The sequence below is a fragment of the Danio rerio genome, chromosome 16 (assembly GCF_049306965.1).
Source record: "Danio rerio strain Tuebingen ecotype United States chromosome 16, GRCz12tu, whole genome shotgun sequence".
Lineage (NCBI taxonomy): Eukaryota > Metazoa > Chordata > Actinopteri > Cypriniformes > Danionidae > Danio > Danio rerio.
Window position 1 is genome coordinate 13,875,222 of NC_133191.1, and position 27,735 is coordinate 13,902,956.

The 27,735-nt window shown below is 34.9% G+C and overlaps 2 protein-coding genes across 4 annotated transcripts in view; both read right to left on the minus strand.

The window, feature by feature from the left end:
- Positions 1–27,353, minus strand: part of si:dkeyp-69b9.3 — a 40,433-nt gene extending 13,080 nt beyond the window's left edge. For all 3 annotated transcript variants that reach the window (XR_012392047.1, XR_012392046.1, XM_005157904.6), the window contains exons 1-7: positions 27,107–27,353; positions 24,278–24,434; positions 7,042–7,098; positions 6,777–6,832; positions 4,564–4,621; positions 4,007–4,132; positions 1,107–1,288 (exon numbers count right to left, since the gene is read on the minus strand). Coding sequence is in view for 1 of the 3 variants with exons in the window: in XM_005157904.6 (XP_005157961.2) it covers positions 1,107–1,288; positions 4,007–4,132; positions 4,564–4,621; positions 6,777–6,832; positions 7,042–7,098; positions 24,278–24,332 (534 nt within the window). In the remaining 2 variants the exon portion in view is untranslated. The remainder of the gene's footprint in view (positions 1–1,106; positions 1,289–4,006; positions 4,133–4,563; positions 4,622–6,776; positions 6,833–7,041; positions 7,099–24,277; positions 24,435–27,106) is intronic.
- On the minus strand, positions 21,301–24,128 carry LOC141378342 (uncharacterized). Its single transcript, XM_073926783.1, has 3 exons — positions 24,123–24,128; positions 23,268–23,766; positions 21,301–23,005 (listed from the first exon to the last, which is right to left on the minus strand). The coding sequence occupies exons 1-3, from the start codon at positions 24,126–24,128 to the stop codon at positions 22,401–22,403; spliced, it is 1,110 nt and encodes a 369-aa protein (XP_073782884.1). The 3' UTR covers positions 21,301–22,400.
- Positions 27,354–27,735: the final 382 nt, after the last annotated feature.

The following is a 27,735-nucleotide window of genomic DNA, read 5'->3' on the forward strand; positions in this document are numbered from 1 at the left end:
ACTTTGTTAAATTGATTGCCCCCTATTACATATTTTAAATGTATCAATTAAACAAGGAAAACACAATGTGATTTTAAAAGTGCTAGAGTTATGCCTTTATATAAAAAAGGTAAAAATGTACACTAGGTAAGGTTAGTTATAGACTTGTTTCAATCTTGGGGATGATGTCTAAAATTCTGGAAAAAAAAAATTACACAAACAGATTGTCAGCTGTATTAGTAAAAAAAAATTGTATGAACTACAGTCAGGTTTTAGACCATTACATTCTACCGCGACATGCATATTACATATGACTGATAAGGAGTGCTGTGGATGGTGGCAAATATTGTGAGATGGTGCTGCTTGACCTTCAGAAGGCATTTGCCACTGTAGACCATCAAATTTTATTATATAAATTAAAGGCAATTGGGTTTAATAAAGCAACCATAAAGTGGATTCAGTCCTATCTGGATGATAGAAGCCAGAGAGTTGACATAAAGGGTGTTTTCTGCTAACCTTATCAATAAATTGTAGAGTTCCTTAAGAAAGTATTTTAGGTTCATTATTTTATCTTTTATATATTAATGATTAAAAAGTAGCATGTTCAGAGGAACTCAATCTTTATGCTGATGATGCCGCAATGTTTGTATTTCATCAAGACAAAAGGGCCCTGGAAGAAATCATGAATTCCCAGTTAAGAGTTTTGGTTTATATCAACTAGTTTTTAGTAATACACTTTCTTTATACCTAGGTAAAACAGAGGCTATTTTATTTGCTTCAGGACTTAAATTAAAGAAGGATGATTCTTTTGTAGTTATGATTAATTCTTATAAAGTACATATTCTGCATTATATTATTTTAAATTCTCAGGCCTACCAAATACATAAACATAGCTACCTTATTAACTAATAAAAAGAAGCCAATTAAGAGTTTATTGAGCTAAAAAGGCATAGTTAATGTTTTATTATTAGTGAGAACTGTACCATTAAAAAGTGTGACCAAATGTTTTTTTTTTTTTTTATTGTTAAAAATTAAACAGTTTAATTGTGAATAAAAGAGAATAAAAGGACAAATTAAATTGATAGACTTAGTTTAAAAACTGTGTAGGTGTTATATGCCCATTATACCTGTACATTGTTTGGACTGATAGGCGTAGCAACAGGTGACACATCACTCAGTGATTGGTCACCTCCTTGCCCAGGTGATGATGAGGAGAAGCCGGGAGATTGGTGCATCCCGAGTTGCTCGGGAGATGCAGAGGCAGAAGAGGAGTTGTCATCTTCAAAGACATCTGATGGCAATAAAGCAGCTGAGGCAAAGGAAATGGTGAAATGGTGAAATGTATCAATTTCTCTGCAGCAACCCTAGTTATAGATTAAATGTTATGTGCAAAATGTGCAACTAAAGTTTGTTTACATATTTGTGAGGTTATTTTTTCCCTATGAATTTATTTTGTTTTATTTTTGGCTTCAGTTAGACAGGATAGTTGAAGAGCTGACAGAAAGCAAAAACGGAGGAGAGCAGGGATGGGTTGGGGAGTAAATGTGGTGGGTGGTGACGATTCTAGAAGTTTGGTAACCCGAACCACAACCATGCTGCATGTCTGAGCACTGCGAGCTCCGAAAAATATAGATACTGTTAAACCACTAGTCACACTAAGCTGATATAACCATACAAAAAGCAATTAAAGAGTTCAGATACAAGTTACATCTTAAACTTTCTTCTAAAATGATCGTATTTCTCAAAATCCTATGTTTATGTTTTGTTATTTTATTTTAAATGCAATGCCAAGAATCTACTCTTTGCCACAAAAGTAAAATTACTGAAACTACACGAAGGAGCCTGAGAATAATTGTTCATTTGAGGAGAAACACTTGGAGTTTTTGGCATCTGAAATCTTCAAATATAATCAAAACTTCATGTACTGTATATTAGAAAATCCTGATATGCGTTACAATTAAAATATGTTAATAATGCTGTTAATTGGCTAACTATTTACTATTAATTTTATGCTGCAGATTTTTATACAAATGGTGGAATATGTCTGTTAGCTGGATTTTGTCAGAGCCTGCTCAATGTCAGTATATTGTGCAGATTCGCAAGAGTGCTATGCCCTTTATGTGTCACGCTCAGTTGGACTGCTGATTCATCACTATTGATGCCCTTGTGCTTTGTTTCAAACCGATTAACTGCCCCATGGTCATCTAGGGCAGGGGTGTCAAACTCAATTCCTGGTGGGCCGAAGCCCTGCACAGTGTAGTTCCAACCCTGCTCCAACACACTTACCTGTAGGTTTCAAACAAGCCTGAAGGACTTAATTAGTTTGATCAAGTGTGTTTAATTAGGGTTGGAACTAAACTGTGCAGAGCTGCGGCCCTTTTGGAACTGAGTTTGACACCTGTGATCTAGGGTGTACATCAGGAAAGTGCACCCTATACTGACACTGAGGAGAAGAAACCATTAAATAAAGTCATTATTTGTGTTTTATACGAGCACAAAAGTATTCTCATATCTTTATAAAATGTACCACTGAAGACTAATGGTTTATTTTGGTTATTTATTTGTTTTTTTCCGACTATTTATGATGTCTATGAAGGATGAGAGAGCTCATGAACTAGCTTTTTAGGATACACCTGTTTCATGAAGCCAGTTGTACAAAATTGGATTTGCAGAGTTGATTTAGCATTCACAAAACATTAATTTTATTATTAAAAAAAACAAAACATTATCTGCCAAATCAGAATTTAAATCAGAGTTCGTGATTTGCTCTGGACCACATGCAGCTAGATGTGTGACATGCAACAAACGCCAAAACACAAGAAATTGAAGACCATCAGTTTGTCAAATAAATATTGACATTAATTTAAAGTTTATAAATTTATAGTGTAATATTAACTGACAACTCAAAATTATAGAAATATATATTATACATTTAAATAAATACAGTTCATATATAAAAATACATTATTGGCAGAAGAAAGATTTTCCCTCAGAAATGTTATTTTAAACAGCTTCGATTTGGAGTAAAACTTACACACGTGATTTAGGGAATTGAAGTCAGAATTATTAGCCCCCCTGTTTATTTTTTCCTCCAATTTCTGTTTAAAGGAAACACATTTTTTAACATAATAGTTTTATTAACTCATTTCTAATAACTGATTTATTTTTTCTTTGCCATGATGACAGTAAATAATATTTGACTAGATATTTTGCAAGACACTTCTATACAGCTTAAAGTGACATTTAAAGGCTTAACTAGGTTAATTAAGATAACTAGGCAGGTTAGGGTAACTAGGCAAATTATTGTATAATGATGGTTTGTTCTGTAGACTATCAAAAAAAAATCTAGCGTAAAAGGGCTAATAATATTGACCTAGAAATAGTGATTAAAAAATTAAAAACTGCTTTTATTCTAGCCAAAATAAAACAAATAAGACTTCCTCCAGAAAAAAAATATTATCAGACATACTGTGAAAATTTCCTTGCTCTGTTAAGCATCATTTGAGAAACATTTAAAAAAAGAAAACAAAACAAATTCAAAGGGGGCAAATAATTCTGACTTCAACTGTTTAAGTCACTTTATCAACAGCTGATCCAGTGTTGGTCACTGTGATGAAACCAGGTAAAATCCAAACATCTTAAAAACTTAAACTGGATTTGTGCAACAGGCCTCTGGTATTTAGATGCATTTTTGTCAGTCTAACAATAAATGAACAACAATACAGGTGTATCTAAATAGTTTGAGCTTGTCCACTTTTGTCAAAATCCATAGTCAAGAGCATATCTATTGGCAAACTAGCGAGTATTATATACAGCAATTTAAAACCCAAATCTGCTATCTATATTAGTTGAACTGTTTTAGAAATTAACCATTTAGCATACTAGCTTAGCATCTCGATGCTATCCGAATGTTAGTATAAAAACAGTGTTTGTTTGTGAGTGTGGGTTTTTCTGTGCATATAAATATGCAGTTTGGCTTCTTGCTCAGTTTGTGAGACTTCAGTTTCAGTTAATGTCAATAACTCACTGTTCTCTGGAGGCAGAATATGCTTCTGCAGGAGTTCAAGTGGTCTAGGCCGACTCTGGATTTTCTCAGTCAGATCTTCAGCCAGACGAGCCTTCTTCTGCCTGTGAGCTCCACTGTAACTCCTATCTGTGAGCGAGAGACATCCGGAGAGAGAAAGTGAGGACAAGAAATCAGAAAAAGAACAAAATGGATATTGAAAGATGGGGAATGTGAATGGCAGATCAATTGCTCTGCTTTATAATAAGCGAGGAGAGGAGGAGGAATATTTTAAAGACAGATATGAACGATTTTTTTTTTTACAAAAGAGTTTGTTGTTGTGTAATCCAATTCAGACATTCAGAAAGCCACTGATAATAAGTGCAGAACTGAAGGACCTTCGGCTGAATGACTTGCAAATACAAAGAGCTGTTTGATGAATGGGGGCCGATGGATGTGTGAATGGCTAATGGACAAACCGCTCATTCCAGCTTTAAGGTTACAGCTTTGTTCGGCGCTGGTATTGGGGTATTCTTTTATGACTGAAGGTCAGGAAATATTGGCTGTGGATGATGCATCACCTGGTGCAGTTTGAGCAGTCAGGCCACTAGGGGGCGACTTCTGAGTGGATCCATCTTGCTGCATTGAGAAACAGCCCAGACAGATTGACATTAGTAAACAACATACTGTAAATCTTTATTTGTCCAACTTCTACTGTAACATAGTTAAAAAAAAAAAAACAACAACGCTGATTGTTCTGACATTCTCCTGTAAGACAGACTACATTTTTCACCTCCTGACTGTAATTATCTTCAACCAGCTGCTGTTTACTGTCTTACTAATCATAATTAACTGTGCTAACAGTGTTTCACGGCTAATACTAATAGTTTGCGACAGTAACTAAAGATGTAATTACAAACATTAAATTATGCTAAAGAGGTAGATGAGCAGCTCATGTCTGTTATCAGGCTGTTTTGGCAGCGCTGAGTAGTTTGCTTATCTACACTGGCACCCTGGTTCACATCAGCCTGTTTTATATAAACCAGGCATACACATACTCCTGCTGCTGGAGTCTGTCAAGCGTGGAAGCCATTAGATACAGACATTGTGTGTTTTAGTTTGGAACTTCACCCTCAAACTAAGTTTGAAAGAGTTGCAGTCACATAATCTGTGGAAGCTTATTTCCCCCATGTGTTAAAAACAAGAAAGGTAGTTACACGTTATGACTTGATAGGATAGGATAGTTCACCCACAAATGAAAATTTACTCGCTATTTACTCAGCTGTTTCACTGTTTTTACTTGTGTGTGTATGTTTATATATATATATATATATATATATATATATATATATATATATATATATATATATATATATATATATATATATTTAAATCAGAAATGTAAACTCACATCTACAAGTAAATGAATTGCTACTGCAAGATATAAACTTTAGACTTGAAAACAAGTCCAACTTTTGACATTTAATTGAAAAATGTAAAACAAATTGTTGGTGTGTTTTTAGCCCTAAATAAACAGATTGGGAGAATATAAAGCCACTATTATTATTAGTTTACAGCTTGCAATTGTGGGAAAAAGGAGTCTGAAATTATATTATTACAATTATGAAATAAAAAAATGTCTCAATTACCACATGTGAAAAAAAAATAAAAAAAAACTTTGATGAGTGAAATGTACACTCAGAATTCTATCAAAAAAAAGGCAGACCTGCAAGATGCAACCCAGGCTCATTCTGAAAACGTAGTCCCGTAGACGTTTCTGGAGACCCTGAAATACGTCCCGGGAGGTAAGTATTATTGCAGTTTTAGTTTTCGCGAATCCGCAGGAGGCCGCTGTGTGCGCTTTATCGTATCTCGAACGTCTCTTGCGAGTGCCGCTCGCGCCCGCGCTGTTCTGGCGTGAACCCATCAGAGGCCGTTGTCTGACTGAACGAATGATTGACTGCGTGACCGGAAAATCGGCAGACCCACCCTCCTCCTTCCCTGAACCCAACCAGTTTTACCGACTGACCCGCCTGCCCGCTCACTTCCCTAAACCCGAGCAACAATTTAGAAAAGCTGTCTAGAAAAAGAAAAGCCCTCGTCTGGTTTTTTCACCACATTTTCAGATTTCACCACGTTCTCATCCTGTTATGAACTCGTTCACTTTATTTTTTGGATTCTGTTTTTGTCTTACCTGATTTCTGGAACCGGTCTTCCCTGGACTCGAACCCAGTCGCCGTGGTCAACTCCACCTCTCTGCATTTGATGTCCGCCGACGCACACGATGAGCTGACCGGACAAATTGATTGCGGCGGGAAAGCCCTCCACACGGAGGCAAGCGGTCAGCCCGTAAGCACGAAAGGGAACATCGTCACACCGCCCCGTAGCGTTCGCTTAAAAAAATTAAATGCAGCCATACGTACCTCCAGGGACGTATTTTGCGGTCTCCAGAAACGTCCACAGGACTACGTTTTCAGAATGAGCTTGGGTTGGCAAGATGTGAACTTGCAATTTTAAGTTCATAACTTCCAATTGCAAGTTATAGACTTGTGATTTTAAAGTAAATAGTAAATAAAGTAAATAACTGTGAGCTATGAACTTGCAATTGTGAGGGGGAAGTCATAATTGTGAGATACAGTTAAAATTGTGAAATACAACTCCCGACAGAGGTAAACTGAGAAAAACTATTAAATTCCTCAACTCCTTGGCGCAAACAATCCTCCACAATAAACTTTCATTTTGTGGGACATACATTTCACTATTTCTCCTAGGACGTAGATTAATAATGCCTCACCAAACCATTGCTGACTTCTTTGTCCCCAGTTTTATCAGGAACTGAGGCCTTTGTACCTAAACAGAACATGAAAAGAAAGGATATCAAGAAAAAAGAGAAGACAAGCTGTTATAAAGCTAATAATTGGAAGTGAAATGCATATTCCAGCTGCTTCGACAAGTGTGAATTAAATATATTATGATTTTCCTGCCCCATAAAGAGAAATTTCATAGATGCCTGTGGCCAAGCAAAATGATCAAAAATCATAAACAACACACAAACTCACCAGCCTCTGCATTAAGTTCATTCTGCTGTCTTCGGTTCTGGATCCTCAACTGCAGAACTGAAAAACACATATTGATTACAATGCAATGAAAGCTACATTTATAACACTTTGTACTGGGAACGTTGGCAAAAAAAAAATGTTGCGCAATGCTACTTTATGGATCATACAGCTTAATTTAGGACTGCATGCCCAGCATCTGACAAATATACAGCACCACGCGAATGATAATAAATGAGTTAGAAGCTTGAAACACTTGTGATTGGTTACACATGCGATTGCTATTTGTGAGCAATTCAATGCAAAAATCAACCTTGCCATAAAAAATGGCAAAAATGGCAAAAAACAACTTTCTAAGTGGTGTAGACTTGTTTTTCTCAAAAATGTATCTGTAGACATTTTTAAATCATTTTCATTTTTCACACAAGTGCCAATTTTAGATCTGTCAAATCCATAACAAAGCTTTGTCCTCATAAATTTACAAATGTCAAATAAAGTAGTTTAAATATTATCCTTTTGATTGGTACTATGTATTTTGGTGTTGCACTGTTTAATTTACAGAATTTCTACTATGTATGCTGTTTACTGCAAACGTACTATTTTGGTCACACACATTGAAAAAAAACACTAAGTTCCACATAATCAATTGGTGTTGGGACAACATGAAGGAATTATAAAGGAAGCCGACAGCTAGCTCTCTGCAACTCTCACATGGTTGCCCACTGAAGCCAAGCAGGGCTGCGCCAGGTCAGTACCTGGGAAAGCTAGTTTGCTGTCCGAAGTGGTGTTAGTGAGGCAGCAGAGGGCGCTCAACCTGCAGTCTGCGTGGGTCCTAACGCCCCAGTTTAATGATGGGGACTCTATACTGTTCAGTGAGCCCCGTCTTTTGGATAAGACATTAAACCGAGGTCCTGACTCTCTGTGGTCATTTAAAATCCCAGGATGTCCTTCGAAAAAAAAGAGTAGGGGTTTAGCCCTGGCATCCTGGTCAAATCTGCCAACTGGCCTCTGTCTATCATGGCCTCCTAACCATCCCCACATCATAACCATCCTCCACCAATCAGCAGGTGTGTGGTGTGCGTTCTAGTGCAATATGGCTGCACACTGGTGGTGGATGATAAGATTCCCCCGCCGACAAGAAATGCACTATATAAATGTAAGGAGTTATTATTATTATTATTATTATTATTATTATTATTATTATTAATTTAACTTACAAATAAAGTGGATTGAACATAAAACAATTAGTTTTAATTGTTTAATTATCAAAAAAAAAAAAAAAAACTCAAGTATTGTGTTGTTTCCAGCCTGATCTTACGAGGAAACATAACTATTTTATGCGTTGTCTTTTTCAGAATTCATACAAGTTCAGTCGTATGAAAATGTACGCTTTTTTTTAAAGGAGACGTGGCACCCAACCATGCCCCTAAACCCAACTGTCATTGGGAGATTTAAACTAAAATGTACGAATGAGATCATATGACAAAAAGCAACAAATTGTGTGAGATTGCGTTGGTTGTTTCAGATCAGTTTAAATAAGTAGTTTGAACAAACAGCAAATGTCATTTTTTGAGTGTACAAAGCACATGTATATTTCTCTCATTTGAAATATAAAACATGTTGATTGATACTTATCTGATCCCTTAACTCTGCGATCAGTTGTTTTGAAAAATATAAACAGAGATTTCAATATACTGTAATATACACTACCTGTCAAAAGTTTGGGGTCAGTTTTTAATTTTTTTTTTTTTCTGTTAATCAATGCGGCAATCATTAATTGTAAAAAAACAATTGTTAAATATTTATTTTAAAAATGTAATAAATGGTTTCATATTGTATGTATTTTCAAATGAAATTCTCACTCCAGTCATTACTGCTTTTATTACTATTAACAACAACAACTACAACAACAACAACAACAACAACAACAACAATAATAATAATAATAATAATTTATATTAGAGTGATTTCTGAAGGATCATGTGACTCTGAAGACTGGAGAAATGAAGCTGAATATTCATCATTTAAACAACTCAAATAAATGATTAAATTAAATGATTAACTACTTTTTAACAGTTATTTTATAGCAATAACATTTCACAATTTTATAATTTGTACTAATGAAATAAATGCAGCCTTGGTGAGCAGGATAAGCTTGTTTTAAAATCCAACAGACCCCAAACTTTTGTCTAGTGTATAAATTCTTCAAAGTTTTTACTGCAATGTCACATCCACAACACTAAAAACTGCTCTCTTAAAGAAGTTTTGGGTTTCTGCTCAAAGAAACAGACTTGAGCAGCAGGTGAATTACATCTCGGTGAGCTATGATGTCCCATGATGCACCTCTGTGCTGAGTTTTGAGATCTGAGAGTGGACGTGAGAGGAAGGGGTGAACTATTTATCCCTCTGAATGTCTATTTCTGTCGCCTTCCCATCCCCCATCCAGCTGTCTCGCTCTCTCTCTCTTTCTCTGTCTTTGACTCCCTCCCTCGCTCGCTGTCAGTCGCGTTAAGTAAATTCTTCCTCTTTTTGCTTTACTCTGGAAGAGAATGACACGCTGAGTGGCATCAGGCTAAATCAGGTTGGAATAGTGGGATTAAAAATTCACAGAGTGTCATGGCAGCTTAAAGTAATGTGCTCTGATCACGTAATGGCAGAGATGCATAATGATACTTCAAGCTTTTTATTATTCTACTAATTGCACCACCTGTTGAGATCACCGTAAACGCCTGAAATCAATACGTAACAAAGGACATGGATGATGCCTTCTTTTCAGTAACATTTAGACATTCTGTTTACTTTGAGCAACTTTGTATCTACATGTCAACTTGTAGTCATTTAGCATTAGCCGATTGTCTGCTCGGTATCTGACAACAGTTGGTTTTAATGGTCCTCAAGAGACATGCTGCTGATTATGAGTTACTTTTTAAGAATGTCAATTCACTCTGCTTACTCTAAACCATCTAGTGATACTCAATATAGATATACTTGCATATTGTGCAGTTGTGTATTGTGCAGACCCTAGATAGCCCCTTTCACACATACAGACCTTTCCAGAAAACTACTGGCAATTTTCTGGAAAGGTTGTATGTGTGAACAGGTCCTTTTTGAAAATACTGGTAAATTCGTTCCGGAAACTTTCCAGATATTTACCGGTATCACTGTGTGAAAGGGGCTAATGTCTAAAGGATCATAATCAAGCTGTAGGCAAAACTGTTTCTAACTCACTATACAATGTAGATATAGAAGGTCACACACATGCGCTCACTCGCTCACACACAAATTATATGCATTTCCGATTTATCATTGTGTTTGAATGAAAAATTTTAGATGTATTCTGTAAACTGCTGATGATATTTCTTTCACATTTTTGATCAAATGTTATTTAGAGCCTTTTGTGCGTAAAATATTAAAGAAGATGGCATGTACAATCTGAATTATTAGCCCCCTTGTTTTTTCCCAATTTTTGTTTAACAGAGACATTTTTTCAACACGTTTCTAAACATAATAGTTTTAATAACTCATTTTTAATAACTGATTTATTTTATTTTTGCCATGATGACAGTAAATAATATTTGACTAGATATTTTTCAAGACACTTCTATACAGTGTAAAGTGACATTTAAAGGCTTAACTAGGTTAATTAGGTTAAATTGGCAGATTAGGGTAATTAGGCAAGTTATTGTATAACAATGGTTTGTTCTGTAAACTATCAAGAGAAAAAAATAGCTTAAAGGAGCTAATAATTTTGACCTTAAAATGGTGATTAAAAAAAATTAAAACTGCTTTTACTCTAGCCGAAATAAAACAAATAAAATTTTCTCCAGAAGAAAAAAATATTGTCAGACATTCTGTGAAAATGTCCTTGCTCTGTTAAACGTACTTTAGGAAGTATTTAAAAAAAATCAAAGGAGGGCTAATAATTCTGACTTCAACTGTATATACATAATTAGGTACCACTTTATATTGTGGCCTTAACTAATATGTACTTACACTAAAATTAATAGTTTGTTACAATGTACTTATTGTGTAAATACATGTGTTTACTGTGTACTTATTGATTAAATACATGTTGTTGCAATGTAATTACATCTGTAATTAACTTTTGTTATTACATTTGTAAATACATTGTTCACCATCCCTTACACCTTAACCCACACTTAAACCTACCCATGCCACCAAACCTGTCCATAACCGAACCTCTATCCCAACTCAAAAGCACCACAAGTGTTCTCAAATACATTATAAGCACAGTAAGTACATTGTATTTATTTATTTATGTAAGTACATAGTAGTTAAGGACACTTAATATAAAGTGGGACCCATAATTATACATAATTCGTAAGAGGGATAATATTATTGGCCCAGTGTTGGTATTTAGAAAGTAATAGATTACAAAAATAAGTTACTCCCCCAAAAACTAGTTGCGTTACTTGGTTACCTTTATGGCAAGCAGGGCTCAACAATAAGGACTGCCCGATGGCCCGGGGCCAGCGTGTGAGATGCTCGGGACAGTAGACAGGATAGTTACTGGCCCGATCGGGCCACTGCTTCCTTATTACTAAAGTTTAATTTGCCTGTGACTATTTGTCAATTGCGTGCAAATAAAGTTTTAGAATTGAGAAACATTGAGACTTTTTAAGCCTTCAAATGCTACCTTCTCGGTTCTTCTTATCTGATTGGATGTTGTGAGCACGTTATTAGTACAGTGAAGAGACAGCAACATGGCGATGACATCAAATGATGATGCTAAAGGAAAACATTTGTTTCTAATATCTTGGAAGCAGACATATACGAGGGTACACCACGACAAAAAAAAAAAAGTGATCTTTTGTACAGTTTGCCATCAGTTTGGCAGGTCTTTAGCCATGTTTTGTTTCAAAACACTTTGAATTTTGCTCATTACACATTTATTAAAAATTTTGAAATATTTAAATTCTATATATACAAACATTTTGGCACATTTTTTTATTTGTGGCTAAGAAATTAACTTTTTTTGGTGGGGCCAGTGAAAATATTGGCAGGGCAAGTAAAAATCTGAACCACTGGTCCGATTGGGCCAGTAGAAAAAATCCTTAGCGTTGAACCCTGGCAAGTCATTCATTATGTTACTTTTGTGTTACTTTTTATTACCTGGCTGATCTCTTTCAGAACTTGTTTTTTGCTTTAGCCTACACCTACATTTACCTTAAAGGGTCACGAAACACCAAAACACATTTTTTTGAGCCATTGTCAGTTGTATATGTGTCCCACACTGCTAAAAACACTATTAGGACACATATATTTCACTAAAAAGTGAAAATTGGTTGTTTTTGCCTTATCTTGGCGTGTATTCCAGCATGTAGACTGGACGTCTGTACCTGGGAGTACCATATTACGTCTCCGAGTGTGCTGCATTATTGCACGAGTAAGGCTTGGTTCAAACCAATCAGCGGGCTCTATTGTGCAACTTTATTAATATTCATTAATGTTACAGTGTTAAGATGGCAGAGAGATGTCACGTTGTGTTGGCAACAAGTGTGCAGTGTTGCTTTCATAATTTGCTGCAGTGAAGGTTTTTTTTTTTTTCATTTTCTCTCTATTTTAGGATAATGTTATCTGAGAACTTCCTGACCCCAGAGCTCTAAATGTCGTATATACAGGTTATTGAAAGTTAAAATGAAATGTGTTTGCTACTTTTGTACTACTTGTCTTAAGTAAAATCACTACCCATTGAGACAATCGCCTTTTCCTTTTCTTCGATGCGTTCAAAATAATGAACGCATTCTCTCATTGACTGTGTGATTCATTGTGACTACTTTAATTGTAATTTTGCAATTTATTTTTTTTAAAAGCTAATTAATTCAACTAAAAAGTAACTTATGACGCATTTTAAAACAGTAACTCAAATATTATTACTTTTTTTTAAGTAATGTGTTACTTACTCGTTACTTTTACTAAGAAAAGTCATATTATTACACAACTTTGATTTGATTGAGTTACCCTAAACACTGTACTGGCCTACATATTGGCATATATATATATATATATATATATATATATATATATATATATATATATATATATATATATATATATATTATATAACATAATTCTCAAGAGGGCTTATAAAATTGACCCAGTGTTGGGGAAAGTTACTTTAGAAAGTAATTTATTACAGTATTGAGTTGCCTTCCAAAAAAGTAACTAGTAGCGTTACTTAGCTACTTTTGATGCATCACGTTACTTTTTAGTTACTTTCGCGTTAATTTTTATTACCTGGCTTAGGTAATAGAATCTCTTTCAAAACTTATATTTCATATACACATATATTTAAATATATGTGTATACAAATTATATAAATAATGTAAATATCTTTGTAGCAAAGATGTTTTGTATACAATCCAAAAAATAATTTTGCTGCTTTTTCCAAACTACTTATTTAAAATGAGCTTAAACAACACCATTCTTCATTTTTTTTTTTTGTTCAGTCTACTTAAATTTGTTGCGTTAACTTAATCGATTTGTGTTGGGACAACATGAATGAACTGTGTGGAATCCTTCATTTTTTAAATGTGTTTTGTTTCTATGTATGCTTGTTTCTATGTATAACTAAATATATCAATAATTGCAATTTACAAGTACATTTGTGACTTAATTACCTGGGCTGTTTTTAAAGACACATGGTCTGAACTCCAGAATTTTATTTTTATTTTTTTATGCTGCTTGAAAGTCTCTTTGGATTCTGATAGCTATCATTAAATGATGTGTTTCAATATTCTATGGAAGGTGTCGGACCAAGAAAAGTTAGTCCAATCAAAACATTTAGTCCGAACATTTCGATAGGCTGTCAAAATATATACTTGCATACCTCTGCGAAACCTGTTTTACTTCATTGGCACATTAACTGATGTGTTTCAGACAGAAAATGGCAGACAAACATCAAGAACCTAAAGTTTTAGAAAGCTTTCTTTCTGGTGAATGTTACGTGATGTATATTAGTGTTGTCTAATGAGTGTTAATGATTTCTGGAGGCATAGCTTTGGATGATGTGGGCTTTCAGCGATATCAGGCTAATGTTAGCATTTTCCAAGATCTCCTATTGCAGCTTCAATATTGAACAAACCCATTGTGTGAGGGAATGAGAGCATTAACGTGTAATGTGTTCAGCCAAAAAGGAAAACCATGTAGTAGTTCCTCCACTTGTTCCAAACCTGTTGAAGTTTCTTTTTTTGTTGTTGGACACAAAGCAAGATATAATGAAGAATGCTGGAGAAAACAGCCAGGCTCCTTTTTCGCAACACTCTTCAGAATCATTTGCTTTGTGTTCAGCCGAAAAAAGAAATTCCCAAAAGTTTAGAACCACTTTAGTGTGAGTAAATGGAAAGGACTTCATTTTGGGGTGAATTATCCCTTAGTTTATTTTAGCATGCTAGTTTAAGCATCTTTCAGCAGTTTCTTCTGCAGTATTTGTCTGCATTAAGCAAGCCTCCCGTTGTGGTTGACTGCTGCACTTTTACTCTGTTCTCAGCAGCTGAAATCTTTCAAAGTGGTTGTTGGCTTCTCTAAGTATCCTTCTTGTTTGCGCAGAAAGTTTAGCAGTTGACCTTTTCTAGGCAGAGTCTGGGAGGTCTGATGAAGCCTCCACTTGCCCATAATTGAGCCAAAAAGCCTCCTGCGGGACATCCAAACACTTGGAGATGATTTTGTACCCTTTTCCTAATTTATGCATTGTTTTGTTACATTATCTCTGACGTCTGAAATGTTGTTTGTTCTCCATTTTTAAAGCTTGCCTTTTAGATTCACAAGCTGAATAATATCTGTGGGGGATTACAATGGTATGTTTTTAATAAGGTAATTTTATTATTGTTACGTTTCTCATTTACAACTGAAAGACCAAAAAACAAATAGCTGTTGAAAATAGGTTGAGATTCTGTTTTGCCGAAATACCACAATGTTGCTTTACTGATATCTCCACCATAGAAAACAAGTAGTAACATGTATATATATATATATATATATATATATATATATATATATATATATATATATATATATATATATATATATATTTATATATATGGGGCGAAGCAGTGGCACGGTAAGTAGTACTGTTGCCTCACAGCAAGAACGTCGTTGGGTTGCTGGTTCGTTTCTTGGTTTAGTAGGCATTTCTGTGTGGAGTTTGCTTGTTCTCCCTGCGTTCACGTGGCTTTCCTCCGGATGCTCCAGTTTCCCCCACAGTCCAAAGACAGGTGAATAGGGTAGGCTAAATTGTCCGTAGTGTATGAGTATGTGTGAATGAGTGTTTTTGGATGTTTCCCAGAGATGGGTTGCGGCTGGAAGGGCATCCGCTGCGTAAAAACGTGCTGGATAAGTTGGCGGTTCATTCCGCTGTGTTGACCCCCGATTAATAAAGAAACTAAGCCGACAAGAAAATGAATGAAAATATATATATATATATATATATATATATATATATATATATATATATATATATATATATAGATAGATAGATAGATAGATAGATAGATAGATAGATAGATAGATAGATAGATAGATAGATAGATAGATAGATAGATAGATAGATAGATAGATAGATAGATAGATAGATATATTCTCAAGGGGGCTAATAATATTGACTTTAGCATTTTATTCCAGCCAAACTAAAAGAAATGAGAGAAATAATTTTTAAAATATAATAAGAAATACTGTGAAAATGTTCACATTACTTATAAAATATAAAAAAAATATAATTTCACAGAAGTGCTGGCCAAAACATAATAAAAAAAAAAGGTTTTAACATTTTTAATTCTTTCCACTGTCTATATTTATTATAAATGTATAACTACACACAGACTTGCATATACAGTATTTGAGAAAATGTTTATTTTATAAATTAATATATTAATTAATATATTTTATAATTAATATATTTACAAAGAAAATATACAGTCGAAGTCAGAATTATTAGCCCCCCTGTGAATTTTATCCTTTTTTAAATATTTCCCAAATTATGTTTCTGATAATATGTTTTCCTACAGGAGAAAGTCTTATTTGTTTTATTCCAGCTAGAATAAAGCAGTTTTTCATTTTTTAAAACCATTTTAAGGTCAAAATTATTTTAGCTATAAATTTTTTCGATTGTCTACAGAACAAACCATCGTTATACAATAACTTACCTAATTACCCTAACCTGCCCAGTTAACCTAATTAACCTAGTTAAGCCTTTAAATGTCAGATATTTTGGGGGGAACTTTTTTTTATGTTTAATGTACTTTTGTTACATGAACTTAATCGATTTGAGTAAGAAAACAATTAGTAAAATTTACTTAATCTTGCTCTGGGAAGTTTTTTATTATTATTATTATTTTTTATTTTTATTTTTTGCATGTAGATTTAAAGGAATAGTTCGTCCAATCGTCCAGTGTTTATTCACTTTTTGCTTGTTTTAAACTTTTATGAATTTCTTAATTCTGTTGAACATAAAAAAAAGATATTTTGAAGAAAGAAACCTGTAACTTCCATAGCGTTTGTTTTGATTAAAGTAAATGGTTACAGGTTTTTCAACTTTCTTCAAAATAACTTCTTTTGTGTTCAACAGAATAAAGAAACTTCTAGGTTATAAACCATGTTTATTTTGGGGGGGGAACAATCACTTTCAGTAAATTTCACATATGGAATAAAGGCAAATTAGATATCTAAGACAAACTAAGTTTTTTGAAGTAAGTTTTTTTGTTTGTTTTTGAGTCATTTTTTTACTTGGTCGTTTAGTTTACTTTACAAACTTTGTTTTAAGTACATTTAACTCTCTGTTTGTAGGTTTTACTCAAACTATTTATCACTGAATTAGGCCATGCTATTAAAGTGTGCTTTATCTGCAATACATTTAAATAAACAATGAAGTAGATTTCTTATCACAATCTAGAAGATAACATATCTACACTACAGAGATAACGAGGTGCCTAACCGAACACAATACACAAGTATGGAAACTGTCATGATTTGTGTGTGTGCATGTGTGTGCATGTGAACGAGTGTGTGGCTTTGTAAATGAACTCCACTTCATAAAACAGCAAGTAACTACTGTCCACATATCATCCAAAGCAATTTTAAAAAAGTGCAAACAATTAAAAAATAGAGAAAACTGCTAACTGCCGGAGTGATGGGAACACCAGTCGTTGTTTTTCCCTTAATTTTATTACTTTGATTTGCTCACAGAATCAGTGTGAACCTAACAAGCAACTCCTAGTAAAAAATAGTTTAAGGTGTAATTTCTACACGTTTGAATAGCTGAATTTACTTTTTGTTCTCGTCTGAATTTTGAAATTACATTTGTTTCTGTATCAGTGTGTCAGATTAGTAGGAACATTCTATGTGTGGTATTAAAACAGGGAAAAAACTCCAATGTATAATAATTTTGAACAAAAACTTTAGTCCTTAGAAACAAAATCTAGATTTTACTATACTTTCAATGCATAAACATAAGTAGTTTAATTATGTATCCTGAGAAGTATCTTTTTAGCTTATTACACAAGTCTCTGAAATCTAATTTTCAGAAATGTGTTCAAGTAAACTGCTAAATCATGTTGCGTTATTAAAAAACAACCTAATTTATACAAAATCTATTCATGCTTATCAACAGATAAAAGAAAAATTTGCAAATATATAGAATATATAGACTTTACCCACTAAAACACCAAAATGGTGGTCAGTGTTACAAGGTTAAATTCCAAAAATGCCATATTTTTGGTATAGTTTTGGTTTAAATCTGCCATATTAGAACAAAAATCAGTTAATGATATTTTAAGTCTTTATTAAAGGTTGCAAAATACTAATTTGTTGGCATTTAAAATCTATATGTATGTACATAACCTATAAGTAGGTTAGAATAAGTAAGCAGATTTATTTTTACATAATAAACCTGTTAAGGTGAATGATGACGGACCATTGTTTCACCTATATTTTAACATTTTATTTTCACAAATTTGAGCAGACACTCTACTTGGATTCTAAATGTGTCCTATGTATAGAAAAATCCCCTAAATTTCATTTAATTTGTGCACCAAAATGGGCTGATTCATTTTTGCCCCTCTTAAATCCCTTTCCAAATTTGTATTATAACTTTACCCTTAATACACTCAATGACTCACATTTTTTTATTTACTCAATTTTCCAGAGAAGCAACCATTTTTCTGTCAACACAACATATCCAAGGTCAGAGCTGATTGAAGGGTCAAAACCAGAGCACAACAAGTCTTTCCCCGCATCAAGTTCTCTTCATTATGAGTGTGATTTTTCTTTTAAAAGTGACAGTCTCTTTTTCAACACTATCTAAATTGTTTTAAAGTGTAAACTCAGTGCATTTTATTCTGACGACAGACTCTTGTCAAAACCAAAGAGTGCTGCTGGACATTTGTCTGAGAGTCTTGCCAGCATGATGTTTACAGGGAACTCAAGAAGAGGGCATCGCTTTTGAAGAGGTTCCAACCACAGATGGGAACCAACAAAGACAATCTGTCCACTGTCCACATGTCCTTCAGGGAGGACCGCACTGCTGGCCACATTTCTACAATAAGGGGAATTACGAGAGACTGTGGGACCTCATGAACATGGTCAATTAAAGAGGGCACAATGGCAGAAACTGGTTGTAAATATGGATTCAGATGTACGTTATGAAATATCAATCAATCTGTCGAACTTTACAGTCATTATGTAAAAGTAGTCGTAAACAAACACCTAATCAAATAACAATGTGTTCTACTATCTGTAAATATTAAACCACAATGAGACTATTTATATTGCATCTTTCTTCGAATGGATTGTGCTCTTTCTATAACTCAAGCACCAGGGTTGGATTCAGTGATGTTGGTGCCCATAGCAATTTCAGCCATAAAGCCCTATCAATGCTGATATGTAACCTTTATTTAGCCGTTTCTTTCATTAAACACTCAATCAATCTTTTTACAAGATTTTATTTTATCTCAGCCATTTGGTGCATAACATCACACTGGTGTGATCAGTCTATAGGGTCTCTATTGTGTGCAATCACGTGGGTGTGATTATAACGTTCAGTGTATCACGTAATCAGCTGCTAAATTCAAATCTGCTTTCTCGCAATGGTTCCCGATAAACCAAAGCAAGACGCTTGGTGCATCAGTAATGCCAACTTCTAATTTATTATAGGTGGGATTGGTTTGGCATATGTTGAGTTGTAGAATCTACACATTTCTCTGTAAATTATTTATTTTATTCATTAATTTTCTTGTCAGCTTAGTCCCTTTAATAATCCGGGGTCGCCACAGCGGAATGAACCACCAACTTATCCAGCAAGTTTTTACGCAGCGGATACCCTTCTAGCCGCAACCCATCTCTGGGAAACATCCACATACACATTCACACACACTCATACACTACAGACAATTTAGCCTACCCAATTCACCTATACCACATGTCTTTGGACTGTGGGAGAAACCGGAGCACCCGGAGGAAACCCACGCGAAGGCAGGGAGAACATGCAAACTCCACACAGAAATGCTAACTGAGCCGAGGTTCGAACCAGCAACCCAGCGACCTTCTTGCTGTGAGGAAACAGCACTACCTACTGCGCCACTGCCTCGCCTTAAATTATTTATTTTTTACATTTAATAAAAAAAAAATTCTTATGCTTTCTAGATAATATTGCAGTATGTTGTGTTTGACTGTTTGTAAAAAGGCCTTTTAACCTTTGTTTTAAAAAATGCTGGTCGGTGCTCTTTGGGTACGGGATTCATCTAAACAACAACAGAAATCAGTCCAAGGCACTCGAAAAAATGTGAAACATCTAAAAAGCCTTTATTTACATGGCTAGATCTTAAAAAACCAACGCGTTTCGGCAGGGAACTGCCTTCATCAGGGTAACAGCGGCCACGTGCATCAAGAGTCTCTTGAGTACTACCGTCACATGACTCATCCAAACATCTCAACAACACTCAAATAATTTAACAAACAAGGTCAGCTATTATCATTAATTTGGCATAGATGTATTGATTGAGCGCTTCTATCTATGCCAAATTAATGATAATAGCTGTCCTTCTTTGTTAAATTATTTGAGTATTGTTGAATGTTTGGATGCATCATGTGACGGTAGTACTCAAGAGTAGTACTCTAGACGCACCTGACCACTGTTACTTTGATGAAGTCAGTTCTCTTCTGAAACGGGGAGGTTTTTTAAGATTTACTGTAGCCATGTGAATTAAGGCTTTTTAGATTTTCCACATTGTTCGAGTGCCTTGGTCTGATTTTTGTTAATGTTTATTTTATGTTTCAGATATTTAAATAAATACTAGCATGGTTTCAAAAATACATGCTGATGTATTTTATAAGAAATGGTTCTTTCACACTTTTTAGGTTACTAGAATGTTTACACTATACTTGTACCGGTTTAACAGCCACTTACTTTCATGTGTTTCGGGAAAAGTTGATTCACTAACATTCAGTAAACCAAACAGTTCTGTCTCTCCAATACAGAGCAGACTCATAGATCAATAGCCAACATAGTGCAATTAATAAGTTCATTATGAATTAATATTAGACTAAATACAGTACATGTTCTTACAAATATTTGAGATACACACAATAAGTCTGTTTTTACAGAAGGAGGAAAAATGAAACTAAAAATAATATATGCATAGTGGGCTGAGGTTTGTCACATGATAATATTGACATGTTACCAAGGAAGCTTTAAAGCAACACATTCTAAATAAGGGTCAAAAACATGAGTATGTGTAACTTTTGTGTAAAAGGGTTAATGTAGTTAATGTACTAGTTATCTATGTAACTTCAAGGGAGGCAAGACAAAGATATCAAAACTAGATGGATATATGAGGTACTTTGATGTTTCATACATGATGTTTTAAACATTATTTTTTTGAATCTCTGGCACTACCCTTCCTACACTTCAAGAACTGTACTCTTTCACAGTGAGTAAAAGGGCTCGCAAAATCACTTTGGATGCCTTACACCCAGCACACTACCTGTTCAAACTGTTGCCGTCTGGTTTGCGCTTCAGAGTACCAAGCACAAAAACAGCCAGACACAGGAAAAGTTTCTTTCCTCAGGCCATCTACCTCATGAACAGTTAAATATTCCCCTACTGTTCAATAAACGTGCAATACTTTCTCATACGCATCCGTACACAGCATCTTATAACCTGTATATTTATAACAAATCTGTACATACAATTCAACATCCAGATTTCTTGACTAACTGCATCTCTGTTTAATGCATTTCTTTTTTCCATATTCATTTTGTGTTGACATTTGTCACATTATGTACACTAGAAGCTTCTGTAGCCAAAACAAATTCCTTCTGTGTGTGAAGCACACTTGGCAATAAAACTGATTCTTATTCTAATTATTACATTGTTATCCCACAAAAAAGTTTGTCGCCTTTGGTAGCTTTGCATTCATCCCATTTCCTCCTCTTTCAGCACCCTTTGTGTAACTTCATTTAAAGTTAGTTCTATTTATTCTGTACATGCTGTTTGTAGATCATTTCGTCAGTTGTGAAGAAACAGAAGTAATAAAATAGTCCAATGGCGGTGGTCTTTGGGGGTATCTGCACTTTCTTTTTGAAATGCTAATGATTAATGCTGTTTCAGCAAATTTTTATATTTTTCAATATAGTTAAAAATTGTCCAGCAAGACCTTTTTTTCTCAGTTATCAAGTTGAGCCTATTTTCAGGTGCTTCATAATATCATTGAGCCTGCTGAAGCTATGTTATGGTAGCAAAGTCTCGTGATTATTAACCCAGAATGAGAGTAGAGTTTCTAGCTGTAGCTGCCTGTAACGTTTTTCCATCGGATTTAGCACACAATGTGACCACAGAATAGTCAAGTTTTAAATAGAATATTTATCTAAGCTCTTTTTTTTTTTTTTTTAAGAAAGATGCTAATGGTCTAATCTTTAACCAATCGTTAACCAACTTTAACCAACCCATACTTAAAACAATACTGCCTACAGCTATGGATACACATATTCGTGTACATATCGCTGTCAACACTGCCAATATATATATATATTTTTTGGGAGTATGCTGTTTTATTTTGCCCTGTCGTTGTATTTGCACTGTCGTTGTATTTGCACTGTCTGTATTTTGCACTGTCGTTGTATTTGCACTGTCTGTCTTTTGCACTGTCATTGTATTTGCTCTGTCTGTATTTTGCACTGTCGTTGTATTTGCACTGTCGTTGTATTTGCACTGTCTGTATTTTGCACTGTAGTTGTATTTGCACTGTCTGTATTTTGTACTGTCTGTATTTTGCCCTGTCGTTGTATTTGCACCGTCGTTGTATTTGCACTGTCTGTATTTTGCACTGTCGTTGTATTTGCACCGTCTGTATTTAGCACTGTCGTTGTATTTGCACCGTCTGTATTTTGCACTGTCGTTGTATTTGCACTGTCTGTATTTTGCACTGTCGTTGTATTTGCACCGTCTGTATTTTGCACTGTCGTTGTATTTGCACCGTCTGTATTTTGCACTGTCGTTGTATTTGCACTGTCTGTATTTTGCACTGTCGTTGTATTTGCACCGTCTGTATTTTGCACTGTCGTTGTATTTGCACCGTCTGTATTTTGCACTGTCGTTGTATTTGCACTGTCTGTATTTTGCACTGTCGTTGTATTTGCACTGTCGTTGTATTTGCACTGTCTGTCTTTTGCACTGTCGTTGTATTTGCACTGTCTGTATTTTGCACTGTCGTTGTATTTGCGCTGTCTGTATTTTGCACTGTCGTTGTATTTGCACTGTCGTTGTATTTGCACTGTCTGTCTTTTGCACTGTCGTTGTATTTGCACTGTCTGTATTTTGTACTGTCTGTCTTTTGCACTGTCGTTGTATTTGCACTGTCTGTATTTTGTACTGTCGTTGTATTTGCACTGTCGTTGTATTTGCACTGTCTGTCTTTTGCACTGTCGTTGTATTTGCACTGTCTGTATTTTGTACTGTCTGTATTTTGCACTGTCGTTGTATATTTTGTATTTGTATTTTTGTATTTTTTTTTTTAAGAAAGATGCTAATGGTCTAATCTTTAACCAATCGTTAACCAACTTTAACCAACCCATACTTAAAACAATACTGCCTACAGCTATGGATACACATATTCGTGTACATATCGCTGTCAACACTGCCAATATATATATATTTTTTTTGGGAGTATGCTGTTTTATTTTGCCCTGTCGTTGTATTTGCACTGTCGTTGTATTTGCACCGTCTGTATTTTGCACTGTCGTTGTATTTGCACTGTCTGTATTTTGCACTGTCGTTGTATTTGCACTGTCGTTGTATTTGCACTGTCTGTCTTTTGCACTGTCGTTGTATTTGCACTGTCTGTATTTTGCACTGTCGTTGTATTTGCACTGTCTGTATTTTGCACTGTCTATATTTTGCACTGTCGTTGTATTTGCACCGTCTGTATTTTGCACTGTCGTTGTATTTGCACTGTCTGTATTTTGCACTGTCGTTGTATTTGCACTGTCGTTGTATTTGCACTGTCTGTCTTTTGCACTGTCGTTGTATTTGCACTGTCTGTATTTTGTACTGTCTGTATTTTGCACTGTCGTTGTATTTGCACTGTCTGTATTTTGTACTGTCCGTATTTTGCACTGTCGTTGTATTTGCACTGTCTGGAGCTGGCACCTAAGCTTTTGCCGCACGTGCTGCTGATGATGTGACAATAAAAGTGATTTGATTTGATCTGATTCAATGATCTATGCTAAGCTAAGCTAAAAGTACTTCTGCCAGACCCAAAAATTGTGTGAAATCCATTGTGTGAATGGATTCAAAAATATTAAAACTCAACTGTTTAATTCTAGAACGGTTGTGAAGCCAATTTACAAACAAAAAAAAAAATCAAAGCATTTCTTTTAAAATGAACTTAGATTCATTGTGTGTTTTTGTACCGTTTTCACAAGTGTTTCAGTTTTCAGTCAACATACAGAAATATATATTTTACTGTAAACTAAACTTCAGTCTTTAAAACATGAACCAATGTAAATGTATTTTTGAACTGAAGCTGCTTTTATTTACAGTAATCACTGTTTTTCCAATTACTGTGTCAGTCTACGGTCATCTTATGCTAACTGCTCGCCTAGACATTCAGCAAAGCTGCAAAGAGACCAGAACAGCCACCAGTATGCTCATCTGAACTCCAGTCACCAGCCAAAGTGAACAGGACAGCGAAAAAAAAAACCCCAGCTCAGATCCTGCCTTTGTTCTTACCTGAGCGGAACTTATTGCGGATGAGCAGTGACCTCTCAGACGCCAGCAAGGTCATAATGAAGAGACCGCAGAGGAAGAAGTGGAGGGGGCTTTAAAAGATACGTCTTCCTCCTGCAGAGCAGATACTTGTGATGATTTCTTACGCCCGTTCCTCTCCCTGCACAGAGAAAGAAAGGAAAGGAGAGTCATAGGAGGCCTGAACTTATCAGAGCTGCTATCAGGAACACAGGCAACTGGTGTAGTCTGTGAGTGACTGACAGAAACAGGAGGAATCAGAAGTCTGACAGCATCACAGCTTTGACAGTAAACAGCTTTGCTTAATAAAAACCCCACAGATCTCCAACATGCTTTTAACAGTAAGTCAGGCTATTAAGCTTCAAAAAGGAAGTGGTCCATTTCAAGTATTTTAATGCCAAACAATAGCTGTGTGTGAAACTGAACATTTGCTCGTCATTCAAGAAAACATTGACAATGGCATGTGAAATAGAGAAGTAGAGACCTGTAAACAAATCATTCTATTGAGGCACACTTTTTTAATACGTTCTTTTTTTCCTGTGTGTGAATGATTGGTTTTTGAGTTCAGTTCACAGTGAATTGAATAACAAACAACAAAACAGTGTCCGAGAGAGCTTAACATGCTGCAATTTAAAAAAAAAAACGTGCAATTACAAAGAAATTGCCAACAAATTGAGAAAATACTTTCATCTGTTTGACAGCACCCATGCTGCAAATACTCACAACAAACCTCACAACGCAAACAAATTAATAAAACACGCTGCATGTTCTTACAATTCAAACAAATAAAACGCACTGCATTTTCTCACAACACAAACAAACTAATAAAACGTGCTGCATTTTCTTACAACGCAAACAAATAAAACGCGCTGCATTTTTTAACAACACAAACAAAAATAAAAAACTGCTCTGACATTTTTTTACAACGCAAACAAATTAATAAAACAAGCTGCATTTTTTCACAATGCAATCAAATAAGACGCGTTGCATTCTCTCACAACACAAACAAATTAATAAAACGCACTGTATTTTCTTACAACACAAACAAAAATAATTAAACACGCTACATTATTTCTAAAACGCAAACAAATAAAATTGCACTGGCATTTTTTTACAACACAAACAAATTAATAAAACATGCTGCTTTTGTCACACAACGCAAACAAATTAATAAAAAGGGCTGTATTTTCTAAAACGCAGACAAATACAACGTGCTGCATTTTCTCACAACACAAACAAAAATAATAAAACTGCGCTGGCATTTTTTCACAACACAAACAAATTAATAAAACGTACTGCATTATCTCACAGCGCAAAAAGATCGAAACACAACGGAAATGTTTCAAGGAGACTTAAAAACTTGACGAACACCGCTGTGCCATAACTTTTGTTCAGTGATAAAGAAGGCGATCTTAGAAAGGGGAATTTTTTGTTTGTTTTATTTTAATATCTCGATTCCCTTGTCTTTAGTATTTATTAGCCTTAGTAACCATAACTTAAATAGCATGGGTCTGTCCTGTTTTATGGTCTCCTTGAAACATTTCCGTTGTGTTGTGAGAAAATGTAGCGCGTTTTATTAATTTGTTTGCGTTGTGTGAAAATGCAGCACTTTTTTTAAATGTGTTTGTGTTTTGAGGATTTGCAGCATGTGTGCTATCAAACGGATGAAGATCTTTTCTCAATTTGATGGCATTTTTTTATAATTGCATGCGTTTTCTTAAATCGCAGCACATTAAGCTCTCTCGGACACCATACAATTAACTTTTTTGGTCCATTACTGAAACAGACTTTAAATATGGGGTATCTGACAACCTTCTTGAAACTTTCGAAACTTTCATATATAACTTTTTGATATATAAAAATTTTAAATTGCTATTTCACAAATAAAAAAGAAATCATCACTTATTTATCCTTATGTTGTCCCAAAACCACAAGGTTTTTGTTTATTTTTGAAGACCACTCAAACCACTTAGTTCAATTTAAATACATTTATGATGTCTTTTAATAAATTGAAAAAAAACTTCTAATGGAAATAACTAGATTCTCCTGTTTCATTAAAATATTCATTCAAGACTCTTAATAATAAACATTATTTTCTGGTCAATGTACGACCTTTAAAATCCACTTAATTTTTCCGTTACACGAAAGATGTTCTTCAAACTAAGAATTAAAATGATCCCTTAAAAGAGATCCCAAAATGTTTATTCTGCAGCATGACTGCAAAATCCCCCATTTGGAACATTCATTGTGTATTTCTGTGGCAAGTAAATCAAGACAGAATATTAATTTTGAACTAGTCCCCGTCTCCATTCACTATGGTATATTAAACAGTGATAGTACATTGAAGCTAAAGTTTCTCCTTTTCTCTTCCACAAAACAAAACAAATCGTATGACTGTGGAACGACATGAGGGTGAGTAAACAAAGACAACGTTTTCATTTTAAGGTCTTTTTAAACTATTCCAATGGGAGGAATTTTGTGCCCAACTAGCCAAGGATATAATGGCCCGTCGGAGCAGATGAGAGTGAGTGCATGTGCACAGGCTTGAGTTACAGAAATAATTGGTTTTATTTATGTGCCCCAGAGCTGGATTTCAAGTACTTCAACGTTTTCACTGTAGATCTCTCTTCATGGGTTAATAAGAACTGCACTACCCACTAACTGCAGCTACTGAAGCAACAAATTATCCTTAGATGAAGATCACAAAAATGTCTGGCATTACAGACATATGCACCCATATACTTTGACAAAAGTGCACACACACTCGCAGATAAATGCAGGAACGTGATAGAATAAATGGAAATGAATACTCACAGTCAGACTGCACTCCCACAAGTTTTGTCAGAATGGTGTTTAACAGAGATTAAAGTCAAAAGAGAGAGAGAAAGAGAGAGAAAGCTGCTTCTGATTGAGGTGAAGAATAAGGGCAGAACTTAAGGCACGTTCAATGACAAGGTTGTTCCTTATCTTCTTTTTCGCCTGCTTGCTCATTCCCTTCCACAGGTGAATCTAGGGAGAAAAGGGCCCAGTGTTTCTTCCTCTTTTCTTCCGAGACGAATTCACCCTGTGCACCTCGTTCTCTCTCTCTCTCTCTCTCTCTCTCTAGCCCCACACGTGGGGTTGAGCCAACTGTGCTGGGCTATCAAAAGAGCACCCTGACGCACTGCCCTGCCCCCTCTCATACACACACACACACACATTGGTTTTAGTAATTTATGAGAACTTTCGATAGGCATAAAGTATTTTCTACAGTAAAAAACTAAACCCAACTCTTACACTAAAACTTTTAAAGTTTAAAAATACCCTGTTAACTAATTTTAAACAGTTTTAAATTAAATTAAACATAAATGCCCTCAGGAACCACATTAACACTGTAATACCAAGGTCATACACAAGTCATTAAACATTTTTTGTCCTCATAAATCACATTCACAGGCAAATGC